This window comes from Trachypithecus francoisi, unplaced genomic scaffold, assembly GCF_009764315.1.
Source record: "Trachypithecus francoisi isolate TF-2019V2 unplaced genomic scaffold, Tfra_2.0 Lachesis_group13, whole genome shotgun sequence".
Taxonomy (NCBI): domain Eukaryota; kingdom Metazoa; phylum Chordata; class Mammalia; order Primates; family Cercopithecidae; genus Trachypithecus; species Trachypithecus francoisi.
Genome location: NW_022681458.1, coordinates 120,011,193 through 120,023,251, shown reverse-complemented (window position 1 = coordinate 120,023,251; position 12,059 = coordinate 120,011,193). Strand labels below are relative to the sequence as shown.

General features: G+C 46.7%; 1 protein-coding gene across 1 annotated transcript in view; it reads left to right on the top strand.

Annotated features, from left to right (window-relative positions):
- The window catches only part of SCTR (secretin receptor), a 79,156-nt gene that overhangs the window by 60,567 nt on the left and 6,530 nt on the right, over positions 1–12,059 (top strand). The window contains exons 8-10 of the mRNA XM_033231759.1: positions 7,024–7,084; positions 8,279–8,348; positions 11,450–11,541. Of these exons, the coding sequence (XP_033087650.1) occupies positions 7,024–7,084; positions 8,279–8,348; positions 11,450–11,541 (223 nt within the window). The remainder of the gene's footprint in view (positions 1–7,023; positions 7,085–8,278; positions 8,349–11,449; positions 11,542–12,059) is intronic.

The window sequence follows — 12,059 nt, the reverse complement described above, 5'->3', positions numbered from 1 at the left end:
CGGCCAGCGGGAGGTTGTAGGGTTTTGCCAGTGTCTCCAGAGGTCAGCAATCCCAGAGAGCCTGGGGACCAGGGACTTGCCTTATGCAGCTGGCTCTGCCAGGAAAAAGCACCCAACTCCCTGAGCCCAACTCACTAACCTTTAAGTCCCAGATATGCCAGGATTCTGCTGTATGAACATGGACAGTTTCCCCATCTATAATACCAGGATCGTAATTTATTCCACATTCTTTGAGCACTTCCTGTGTTCAGAGACTACAAAGCTGCATTGTGATAACATCTCTGTCACAGGATTTTAAGATGTTTGAATGAAATAATAAGAACGGCCGGGCGCGGTGGCTCAAGCCTGTAATCCCAGCACTTTGGGAGGCCGAGACGGGCGGATCACGAGGTCAGGAGATCGAGACCATCCTGGCTAACACGATGAAACCCCATCTCTACTAAAAATACAAAAACTAGCCGGGCGAGGTGGCTGGCGCCTGTAGTCACAGCTACTCGGGAGGCTGAGGCAGGAGAATGGTGTAAACCCCGGAGGCGGAGCTTGCAGTGAGCTGAGATCGGGCCACTGCACTCCAATCCGGGTGACAGAGCGAGACTCCGCCTCAAAAAAAAAAAAAAAAAAGAAATAATAAGAACGTTCCTTTCTTCTTCAAATCTTTATGGAGCATCTACTATACGCCAGCCCTGTGCTGGGTGCTGAGAGTTGAGTAACGTATAAAACAGCAATGGTTCTCTTCCTCCTGGCCTGTTTGCTTGCCAGACACCAAAGGGGTCCCTGGAAGGCCTGAAGCCCCTCTATCTGTAAGAAGCTTTTTTCATGCAAAGGTAACGGCCCCTGCTTGAAATTATACTGACTTCCCCAAAGATAGGTTGCTTAAATGGGTACACGCTTACTGTAAAACCTCGCAAAAAAAATTTTTTTTAAGTAGAAAAAAAAATTACCCTATTCCCACTGATTGAACTTTTTTTGAGATTTCCTCCCAACCTTTTTTTCTACTTGCAGTTTTTCCTCACATAGCTGTGGTCATTCTCTATGAAGAATTTTGAATTTCGCCTCTTCCCATTAACACATAAGCATGTTCTATATTATTTCAACTCTCTCATAAACATTTTAAACTACCATATAGATGGATAGATGTAATATAGATGTATTTAACCACATACCTACTGTTTGGACATTTAGGTTGTCTCACTATTATAAATAGCACAGTGATGAATACCTTTATGGGCAAAGTGTTTTCTGTATGTAATACAGAATCCCAGGATATGGATTCCTGAGTGGAAAGGAGGGAGCACGTTTAAGGTTTTTAATACTTACGCAAAGCTTTGACTTTTTCAGAGCGGCTGAGGTCTGAATCTGTGCCCAGGAAAGAGTGATAGTGCAGGCTTTATACATGAGCCAGGCTGCCACTCAGTGACTGAGAGTGAGTGGCTGGCGCTGGCGGTTCTGCCTCAGCATGGGTGAGGATCTGCCAAACCCAGCTTGCTGCACTCCCTGCCCAGAGACTCTGAGGCAGTGGGTCTGGGGTGGCCGGAGACTGCATTTCTGACATTTTCCCAGGTGATGCTCATGTTGGTCCAGTGGCCACACTGAGCCACCAACTTAAACCATTACAAATTTTTCAAACTTTCCCGCCAACTTGGCACCAAGGATGGAAGATAATGAAGAAGTGCCTCTCAGAACCCATGTTCTTTGCCCAAAGCACCAAGAATTGAGGCAAGATTTTTTTTTTTTTTTTTTTTTTAAGATGGGGTCTCTCTTTGTCACCCAGGCTGGAGTGCAACTGTTCAATCATGGGTCACTGCAGCCTCAGCCTCCTGGGCTCAAGTGATCCTTCTGCCTCAGCCTTCTGAGTAGCTGTGACTACAGGTATGCACCACCGTACCTAGCTAATTTTTATTTACTTATTTTTATTTTTTGTAGAGACAGTGTCTCACTATGTTGCCCAGGCTGGTCTTGAACACCTGGCCTCAAGTGATCCTCCCGCCTCAGCCTCCCACAGTGCTGGGATTACAGGCATGAGCCACCACACCCAGCCCAAGGCATTTGTTTAATTGTTATTCTTATCAAAGTCACTCATGTAATTGGTTTAAATAATAAACAAAAGACTACAAGGTTTATAATAAACAAAAGCTGTCTCCTGCCTTCACTTTTTATTCCCGAGCTCAGCCTCCAGAGTTAATGCCCTTTTACTCTTTTAACTTGTTCCTCCTAAGATTGACTCTTGTGTTTCTAAACAATACACTACTATTTCTTGATTTGTCTGTTTGAAGCATTAGTTATTGACTCCTTATGGTGGAAGATAAGAATATAAAATTATTTTTTCTTTTCTGAGAGAATCTCACTCTCTTGCCCAAGCTGGAGTGCAGTGGTGCAATCATAGCCCACTACAACCTCAAGCTCCTGGATTCAAACGATCCTCCTGGCTCAGCCTCCCAAGTAGCTAGGACTACAGTTGCATGCTACCACATCTGGCTGATTTTTTACATTTATTATAGAGACAGGGTCTTGCCGTGTCTCCAGATTGGTCTTGAACTCCTGGGCTCAAACGATCCTCCTGCATGAGCTTCCCAAAGTGCTGGGATTGTAGTTGTGAGCCATTGCACCCGACCAAGAATATAAAATTCTTAATCCTCTACCTCCATTCCTCCATTACAGTTTCTTATAATTTTTGGTTAAATCAGATTCAGTGTATACATTATCATATCTATGTAAATAGTGTTTACTACTGAGACAAGTGGTATACAATAATTTTACTTTCAATCTTATTTAACTTTTTATTTTCCTGGAATCATTTTTCATTTGCTTTTTTTATATATATATTATATATATATTGCTAGCATCAATTCTCTCCAATTCTCTGGACAACCTTCCAAAGCTATTTATTTTCCAAATCATCAAATGCAATAGGAAATCTATCAGTTCGTATTTGTTTGTTTCCTGCTATATTAGTTCCTAAGGCTATCTTAACAAATTGCCACAAACTTGGTGGCTTAAAACAACAGAAATTTACTCTCTCACAGTTCTGGAGGCCCGAAGTCTGAAATCAAAGGGTTGGCAGGGCTGGTTTCTTCTGGAGGCCGTGATAGAGGATCTGTCCCATATCTCTTTCCTACCTTCTGGTGGTGGCTGGCAATGCTTGGCATTCCTTGGCTTGTAGTTGCATCAGCCTCATTCCTGCTTATGTCTTTATGTGGACTTCTTCCTCTGTGTCTTCTCTGTCTGTGTGTCTCTTATGGCCTTCTTATAAGGATGCCAGTCATATTGGAGTAGGGGCCCACCATACTCCAGTATGACATTATCTTAACCAATTACATCTGAAAATACCCTATTTCCAAGTAAGGTTATAGTCTGAGGTGCTGGGTTGACATGAATTTTGGGGAGACACTATTCAACCTGATATACTTGCCAGTGTTTTTTCTAGAGCTTTCTGCCTTCTTGTTTGACTTGGGCTGGCTGTTCTCCAGATTCACTCAGTTCCCTTAGCTTTCACCTTCTTCCATAAATCCTGTTTCCTTTCTTTCCCGTCTCCCTGTCTTTGGTTTACTCTCTAGTTGTGTTGGAGCACATCCTCCAGTATCTGTCTGACCAAGAGCACCTAGAAGGAATTTTTTTAAAATTGCACATCTGAAGATATCTTTGTTCAACCTTCACACCTAATTCATCATTTTGCTGGACATAAAACAAGTTGAAGGCTGGGCACAGTGGCTCACACATGTAATCCCAGCAATTTGGGAGGCCGAGGTGGGCAGATCACTTGAGGTCAGGAGTTTGAGACCAGCATGGCCAACCTGGTGAAACCCTGTCTCTACTAAAAATACAAAAATTAGCCAGGTGTGATGGTGGATGCCTGTAATCTCAGCTATTCAAGAAACTGAGACAGGAGAATAGCTTGAACCCTGGTGGCAGAAGTTGCAGAGAGCTGAGACCACTGTAATCCAGCCTGGGCAACAGAGTGAGACTTCATCTCCAAAAAAAAAAAAAAAAGGTTGAAAAATCATTTTCCCCAGAATTTTGAGGGTCTTTTGTTTTGGCATCAGCGTTATGGGAGTGCCATGCCATTTTGCTTCCTGAACTTTTTACTCCTTTCTACATAAACCGCAGGATCTTCTCTCGGTGTTCTGAAATGTCACAGGGATGTGCTGTGATGCAAGTCTTTTTTCATCTCTTTTCCTGGCATACGGTGTCCCTTTCATCTGAAAATTCATGTCTTTCATTTCTTGAAAATGTTCTTACATTATCTATTTAATTGTTTCTTTCTTTCTGTTTTTTATCCTCTGTTTTCTGAAACTCCCTTTAGTCTAATGTTGTACATCCTGGAATAACCTCTAATGTTCGAATTTGTTTTTCCTGCTTTTCATTCCGCTGTTGTTCATTCTGCTGAGAGATTCCTAGTCTTTATCTTCCAACCCATCTATTGCATGTTGAGTTGTGGTTATCATATGTTCCATTCCTAAGCCTCCTTTCTTGTTTTCCGAGCACTCCCTGTTGACAGCATCCTGTTTGTGTCTTGTAGATGCGACCTTTTATCTCTCCTTTTATCTCTCCTACGGAGTTCCTTAGAGTTGTTTTGTTCAAGTTCCTTCTGCTTCCTGTATGGTCTGTTTCCTCTGAGTTCCTTTTCTCTGATTGTTTTGGTCTTTGTCTTTTATGTAATAAGATGTTGGTGACCTTGGCTGTCTGTTCCTATTTAAGGATGAATCACTTCAGAGCCGGCTAATGGCTGTCGGGGGTGTGGGGCTTGTCTCTCAAGGGACACTGGGCTGGAAGTGTTGGAGGGTCCCCCCATGGCTATCTATAGGCCTTTTGTCTGGGGCTGTTCAGTTCCTCTAGAGAATCCTTTCATCTCCAGCCTGCAGTGGCAGGGAGGCGGGCAGAGGGTAGAGGGTTGGGGTAGGGGTAGAAACCTGTTCAGTAGAGGCCTGAAAACTGAGCAGCCCCAGGCCTGGGGCTTTTACCATTCAGCTTGAGCATGTCCATTAGAAATAGAATCTGATTTAAGTATTCCTGCTTAAAAAAAAAAAAGAATCTGAGCCATACATCTAGCTTAAAATTTTCTGGTAGCCACAATCAACACAGTAAAATGAAACAGGTGGTATTTGTTTCAATAATCTATTCTGCTTAACCCAACACAACCAACATAGTATCATTTCAATGTATAATGAATATAAAAATTGGTAATGACATATTTTACATTCTTTTTTTTTTTTGAGACAAAGTTTCTCTCTCGTCACCCAGGGTGGAGTGCAGTGGTGCAATCTCGACTCACTGCAATCTCCGCCTCCTGGATTCAAGCGATTCTCCCACCTCAGCCTCCTGAGTAGCTGGGATTACAGGCATGAGCCACCACGCCTCGCTAATTTTTGTCTTTTAATAGAGATGGGGTTTCACCCTGTTGGCCAGGCTGGTCTCGAACTCCTGACCTCAGGTGATCTGCCCCTCCTCGGCCTCCCAAAGTGCTGAGATTACAGGCGTGAACCACCGCGTCTGGCCATATTTTACATTATTTTATTTGTACTAAGTCTTCAATATCTGGTATCTATCTTGCACTTAGTGCACAACTCAGTAGGGACCAGCCACATACCAGGTGTTCAAGAGCCACCTTGAGTGCTGGTGTAGACCATCACTCCATTCCTGCTCAGCTGAGCACCCCCTCCGGCCCTCTGCTGGGCTGCAGCCCTGTTCTCCTTGGCTCAGTTTTTGCAGAGAATAAACTATCAGAAGTTAACTATTCGGTCTCATGAGGGTAATGCTGGTTGCCTCAGGTGCTTATCTGTTTCTTATCCAGACTTCAAACCATCCTATTGCCCCAGCCCCACCCTGCCACCTGCCTCCTGGGTACCAAGTGCCCTGGCCCTAGAGCATCCTTGGGTACTTCCCCAGCAGCATTGCCCCAGAAAACACTTCTGTTTCAGCTTCCTCTGCTCGGGACATCAGCTGCCACTCCTCTGCCAACCTTCTGTGTGCCTAAGCCTGTTGCTGTCTCTCCTCTCCTCTGCCCTTCCTTCTCAGTCTTTGTCCTTATAGGCTTTTACCGTTTCTATTTCTTTTTTTTTTTTTTTTTTTTGAGGCGGAGTCTCGCTCTGTCGCCGGGACTGGAGTGCAGTGGCCGGATCTCAGCTCACTGCAAGCTCCGCCTCCCGGGTTCACGCCATTCTCCTGCCTCAGCCTCCCGAGTAACTGAGACTACAGGCGCCCGCCACCTCGCCCGGCTAGTTTTTGTATTTTTAGTAGAGATGGGGTTTCACCGTGTTAGCCAGGATGGTCTCGATCTCCTGACCTCGTGATCCGCCCGTCTTGGCCTCCCAAAGTGCTGGGATTACAGGCTTGAGCCACCGCGCCCGGCCCCGTTTCTATTTCTTTATTATCATTTTAGAGGGGCTTCAGGGCAAGTAGGGATAAATGTATAAGTTCAGTTTGCCATGTTTAACTACAAGTCAGGAAATGTTGTTGTATTTTCTCTTCTAAATTCTTGTGGACTTGATCTCATCTCTAGTCCAAAATATATTTTTGTTTAAACATGACAGTGATGGCTTACCTTAGCCGTTAAATGGCCAAGCTTTTTACAAGCCAATATTTGAATAAAATCAACGTTTCTTTCATGAGCTGTGTCCACCCCTTCTCCGCTTCCTCCTCCCCGTTGCACATGGCCAGGTAGATCGCAGTATAGGAGGGGGATCTACCAGCTGCCTCCATAGGTCCACGAGCCTGCCCAGGAGTCCCAGCCCCTCTATACTTTGCAGTGGTCCTCTGGAGTCCGGCCTGGGTTACCAGGAGACCCCTAACACCAAGTGACCTTTGGGATCCTTTTGATTCTGCCGTAGTCCCCAGGGCATGCCCGGCACCCTTGAGGCACATGGTGCCACATTTACACAAGATGGCACAAGATGGCAGAGGAGTTTCTGTGGAAACTAAATCTTGGCACCTGCTCAGTAACTGGGGTAACCGATTGTCCTGTTCTCATATGTGTGTTGAAAATTGAGTCCTCTCTCCTCTGCCCCTCCCTTTATTTTTAATCCTCAGGTTCTCCAGCCATTTTTGTTGCTTTGTGGGCTATCGCCAGACACTTTCTGGAAGACGTTGGGTAAGCTAATGGGAGGAGGATAACAAGAATGTCTCTGACATCGTCCAGCTTTTCAAACAGCATCGTTACTTCTTTGGAGCGATCTAGAAAAGGCCTTTTTCTCAAAATAGAGGCCACAGATGAGTTCCCTGGACTAATGCCCAAGGTGTGAGTTTCCAGGTGGGCTGAGCAGCCTTGGCCATGCTTGCACCATCCTGGCCGTCTTGTCTTCTTGCTGCCTGTCCGCTCTGTGTGTGGGTCAGATGCCAGACAAGAGCTACGGGGCTCCAGGCAGGTGTTGCTCCATGGAGGAAGCTCAAGGAAGGGCCAGCCCAGCTTTTTCTTCCTCCTGAGATCTCCCTCCTGGATGCCTCTCTACCCCTGGGTGTTTAGGAGCCCTGCAGAACCAGGCTCTAAAGAAGTCAGGCATTAAAGGTGGCAGTGAGCTCAGGGGATGCACCTGGGAGTAGGTACACGGGAAGCAGGCTTGAAAGAAGCTGGGGAAGAGGAGAGGCAGCAGGGTAGCGGCGAGGCAGTGGAGCAGCATGGGAGTTGATTTCTCAGGAGCATAATGACACAACCAGGCCAATAAGTGGATGAGGTCAAATGAGACATCCAAGTGTCTATAGTCCAAATTCAGCCGGAAATCATTGCTTCGAACTAATTTTTGTATTGGGTGAACTCACTTTTTTTAAAGGTCTGGATTTTCAGTTTGTCTAGGAAAAAAAATGGAGAGGTCCTTTAACATGTTCCATTTTTCCTCGTGGAAAAATGAGCTGGAGCAGAGCTGTGGCTGTCTTGGACAGGGCACATACTCCCCAGTTTGCTAAGTACTCTCCAGGCCTGATGTCCCCAGATCCTGAGGTCGCATGTCAGCCATCCATCACTTCCCTTACTGATGTCATCTTCCTGGCCTCTGTCGGTAGCTGAGTTTGCCACCGTGCTCGCTGGTGAATTCTGACAGTGAGCTAACTTTTGGATCTGGGAGTCTCCCGGCTCTCAGGTTCTCGCAGGGAGACAGGTGGCCATTCCCTCAGCCTCAGCAGTGCTCCTGGGTGGCAGGAGGGGCTGGGTTCTAATGGTACTGGGCACACCACTGCAGGGGCTCAGTGCCACAAACATGGGTCCTTCATACCAAGGGCCACCTCAGGGAACATGTTCTTGCTGGTCAGCCCAGCTCCCACTCGTAACCATGCCCAGCTGTCCCTCCCTTAGGTGCTGGGACATCAATGCCAACGCATCCATCTGGTGGATCATTCGTGGGCCTGTGATCCTCTCCATCCTGGTGAGTGGCCCTCCTCTCCCGAGCTGGGGATCAGTGGGAGAGACGGAAATGGTGACCAGCCCACAGGTGCAGAGGGCGGAGGGACAGGGCTCCCTGTAGGTGCCAGGAGGGATAAACCACAGTGTTTGTGATGTTGGTAAGCAGCGGGGGGTGTGGAAGCTCTGCCCCCTACAGAATGTTGGGGAGTGGGATGAGGGATAGGCTGGAGGCAAGAGCCTGCGAACCTGGTTCTTTCCCACGAGCAGCAGCTCAAGTGTGGTGAGCAGAGCTCCTTGTTCTAAACTGGCTGGCTCCCATTGGCCTGAAATTCCACCTTCACTGGTTCAGACCTGTGGGCCTTGAGCATTTTTCTAGGGATTTGCTCGTTAACCTGGGATGAGTCACTAAGCTGAGATCTGAAGAGGGTGGGAGTGCAGATTGGAGAAGCTCAGTGGGGCCATGGTCTTGGGACTTTGCAATGCTGCGAGTGGGTTCAGGCCTGGAGGGGCGGCCCCAGGGAAGAGATGCTGGGTGGCCATCTTGGACAGGAGCTTGCGGGTGTCAATCCTGGTGGCCCTTTCGAATCACCTGGAAGTTTTTTAAAAATACTGATAGCTAGTGATTCTATTTCTTTTTCTGGCAAGAGGCCTGGGTAGTGGTCCCCAGGCGATTCTGCTGTGTCCAGGGTAGAGTCCTGTAGCCCAGCCCATGGGTATGGTTCAGCACAGGGGGACAGATGAGGGAAGGCACATGGGGACACATGGGAATCATCTCGTGGATGGAAGCAGTCCCTCGGCTGGAAATAACGACCACACGGACAGCTCAGGGATGCCCAAGGCTGCAGAACCAGTTGAAAGCAAATGCCCTGTGCAGGCTCGCTGGCATGGGGTAGGGGGAGAGGGCACAGGACAGGGCCCCTTCTCTTCCAGTAGCTGCCTGGGTAGCATCTTGGGATTGGTTGAGAGGAGGGGGCCATTCTATGACAACCTTTTATTCTTTTTTAAGTATATAATCTGAGCAAAAAATGCAAAATACAAAATTTTTGTTCTGGTTTTACTTTTTGTGATAGGGTCTCACTCTGTTACCCAGGCTGGAGTGCAGTGGCGCAATCATGACTCACTGGAACCTCCACCTCCTGGGCTCAGGTGACCCTCCCACATCAGCCTCCAGAGTAGCTGGGACTACAGGCTCCCACCACCACACCCAGCTAATTTTCTGTAGAGATGAGCTTTCACTGTGTTGCCTAGGCTGGTCTTGAACTCCTGGACTCGAGTGATCTGCCTGCCTTAGCCTCGCAAAGTGCTGAGATTGCAGGCGTGAACCACTGTGCCGGGCACAAAATGTATTTTTTAAAAAGGAAAAAAAAATCATTCATCATTCTCCCAGCTACATATATGTTATGACCATGTGTTTGCCTTCCTATCTTTTTCTTTGAGCAGACATACTTTTCTTTTTCAAAAGCCTTAATTAGGTTTTTGTTTGTTTGTTTTTCACTTAGCAATAGATGTGTGCTTTCCTGTTTCATGTGGAATTCCTTGAGAAACTGATTTGCCATGGCTTCATAATATTCATGCCGGAGGCTGTTTCCTCATTTAGTTAAGCCAGCCCTGCTGTTATTCTGGGACTTGGACAGCCCAGCCCAGGACAACCCTGGATGAAGGACAGCCAGCTCCAGTGTCCGGGGCTGGTTTCAGAGGACGGCAGTTTATTCAGCAATTGAGGATGTTGGATGAGCACTCTTGATGCAAAATATCTCCCTATCAACCTAGCATGGGGCCTGGAATTCTACTATTTAAAAATAGACTCATTCTTGGGACCTTAAAGATTTCTTTTCTTTTCTCTCCTTTCTTTCTTTCCTTCCTTCCTTCTTTCCTTCCTTCCTTCCTTCCTTCCTTCCTTCCTTCCTTCCTTCCTTCCTTCTTTCTTCCCTCTCTCCCTCCCTCCCTTCCTTCTCTTTCTTCCTTTCTTCCTTTCTTTTTTGCCTTCCAGTGCTCCCTATTAAATTAAATACAACTCTAAGGCAAACAAAATTAAACTAAATAGCCTTAATGAGCTGACAGCATGCATAGCCAGCTTACAACAAGTTGCAGAGAAGCAGGGTTCCCCGAAAAGCAGTGCTCGGCCCGGAGTCCTAGACAGCCACTAATCCTGTGTCTTTTGGCAAGCGTTCCCAGGCCCCCGGGCTGCTTGTGTGAACAATGCGGGTGTGAGGCTGGGTGATTCCACTGATCCCTGCTTCTATAAAATGGAGCAGGTGGGTGAGGGAGGGAGAGATGCTACCACGTGGGCAACTTCCTAATGTTGTTGGCACTGGGCACTGGGGTTGGGGGAGGGGACACCAAAATGAATAAAAAGACTGCATTTCTGTCCTTCAGGAACTGGCAGTTGAGTTGGCAGATAAGTAGGCACATAGATGTTTGACAGACACATGCATTTCGGCTTTTAAGATATTTTTATCTCCCAATCATAATTGGTAAGAAAAAAAAAAGATATTTTAAGTGCTCTTAAACAGTAATATTATCCCTAAATACAGTGAATCAGCAAAGGGAAGTAATCAAGGGTGGCTTCTTGAAGCTGGCAATTGAGCTGCAAACTGGTCCTCACACCAGCAGCTTCAGCATCACCTGGGAGCTTGTTAAAAATAATAATTATTGGGCCCCACGCCAGACTTACTGAACTGTAGCCTATGGGGTTAGAGCCCAGCAATGGGTACCCTAAACTTTGAGAACCACTGCTATAAAGTCAGTCAGCTTTGGCATTGTATTACCTGGGAGCTTGTTAGAAATGCAGAATCTCACGTCCACCCCAGACCTGCATTTTAACAGTATCCCCAGGGGCATCCAATGCTCTGCAAGGGTGAGTGATCTGCCCTGCAACGGAGCAGACCTTAGAGCTCCTGCAGCCCAGGGTAGGAGGGAGTGCTGCCTCCAGCCATGGACTCTAGACAGTTTCACCAGGACTGGGGGTGGGGAGGGGATGGAAAGGGGGGCCAGCAGTGGTGAGCCATCCTGGCTCTGATGTCTGCAATGTCTTCTCTGCCCTCAGGTCCAGGGGACAGGGCCAGGAGAGGTGGCTGGAAAAGCAAGATACTTTCAGCTCCACCTCTGCCTTGTGTTTTGCAGATTAATTTCATCCTTTTTATAAACATTCTAAGAATCCTGATGAGAAAACTTAGAACCCAAGAAACAAGAGGAAATGAAGTCAGCCATTATAAGTAAGTGAAGGGCAAAGACTGAGGCATGGTCAATCAGCAAGCATTTACTGAGCACCTACTGTTTACTCAACTGGTGCTAGCTATTGGAGATGGAGGAAAAGTTGCAGACCTAGTCCTAAGAAGTTTACCAGGTACATGGGAGCGGTTGGGGGGAATGGTCTGACTGCAGAGCTTCAGACACTGTATGGGGGTGGAAACACTAAGACATCTGAGCAGGAAGCCCGAAGGCAGAGAGATCTTATCCTTGGGGCAAGGCTAGGGAGTCTCCACATGGGCTTTAAAGACTGAAATTCACACAAATGTGTGTAGGAACAGTATGTGTATTTTTCAAAGGAGGATGACCTTCGGTTTCATCAGATTTTAGGGACGTGTGTGATCCAAAAATACTTAAGACCTTTCAAATGTCAGAGAGAAATATGTTTGTTTTCTAGGGCTTCTGTAACAAAATATCACAGACTAGGTGGCTTAAACAGCAGATACGTATTTTCTCAGAGTTCTGGAGGCTGAAAGTCCAAGAT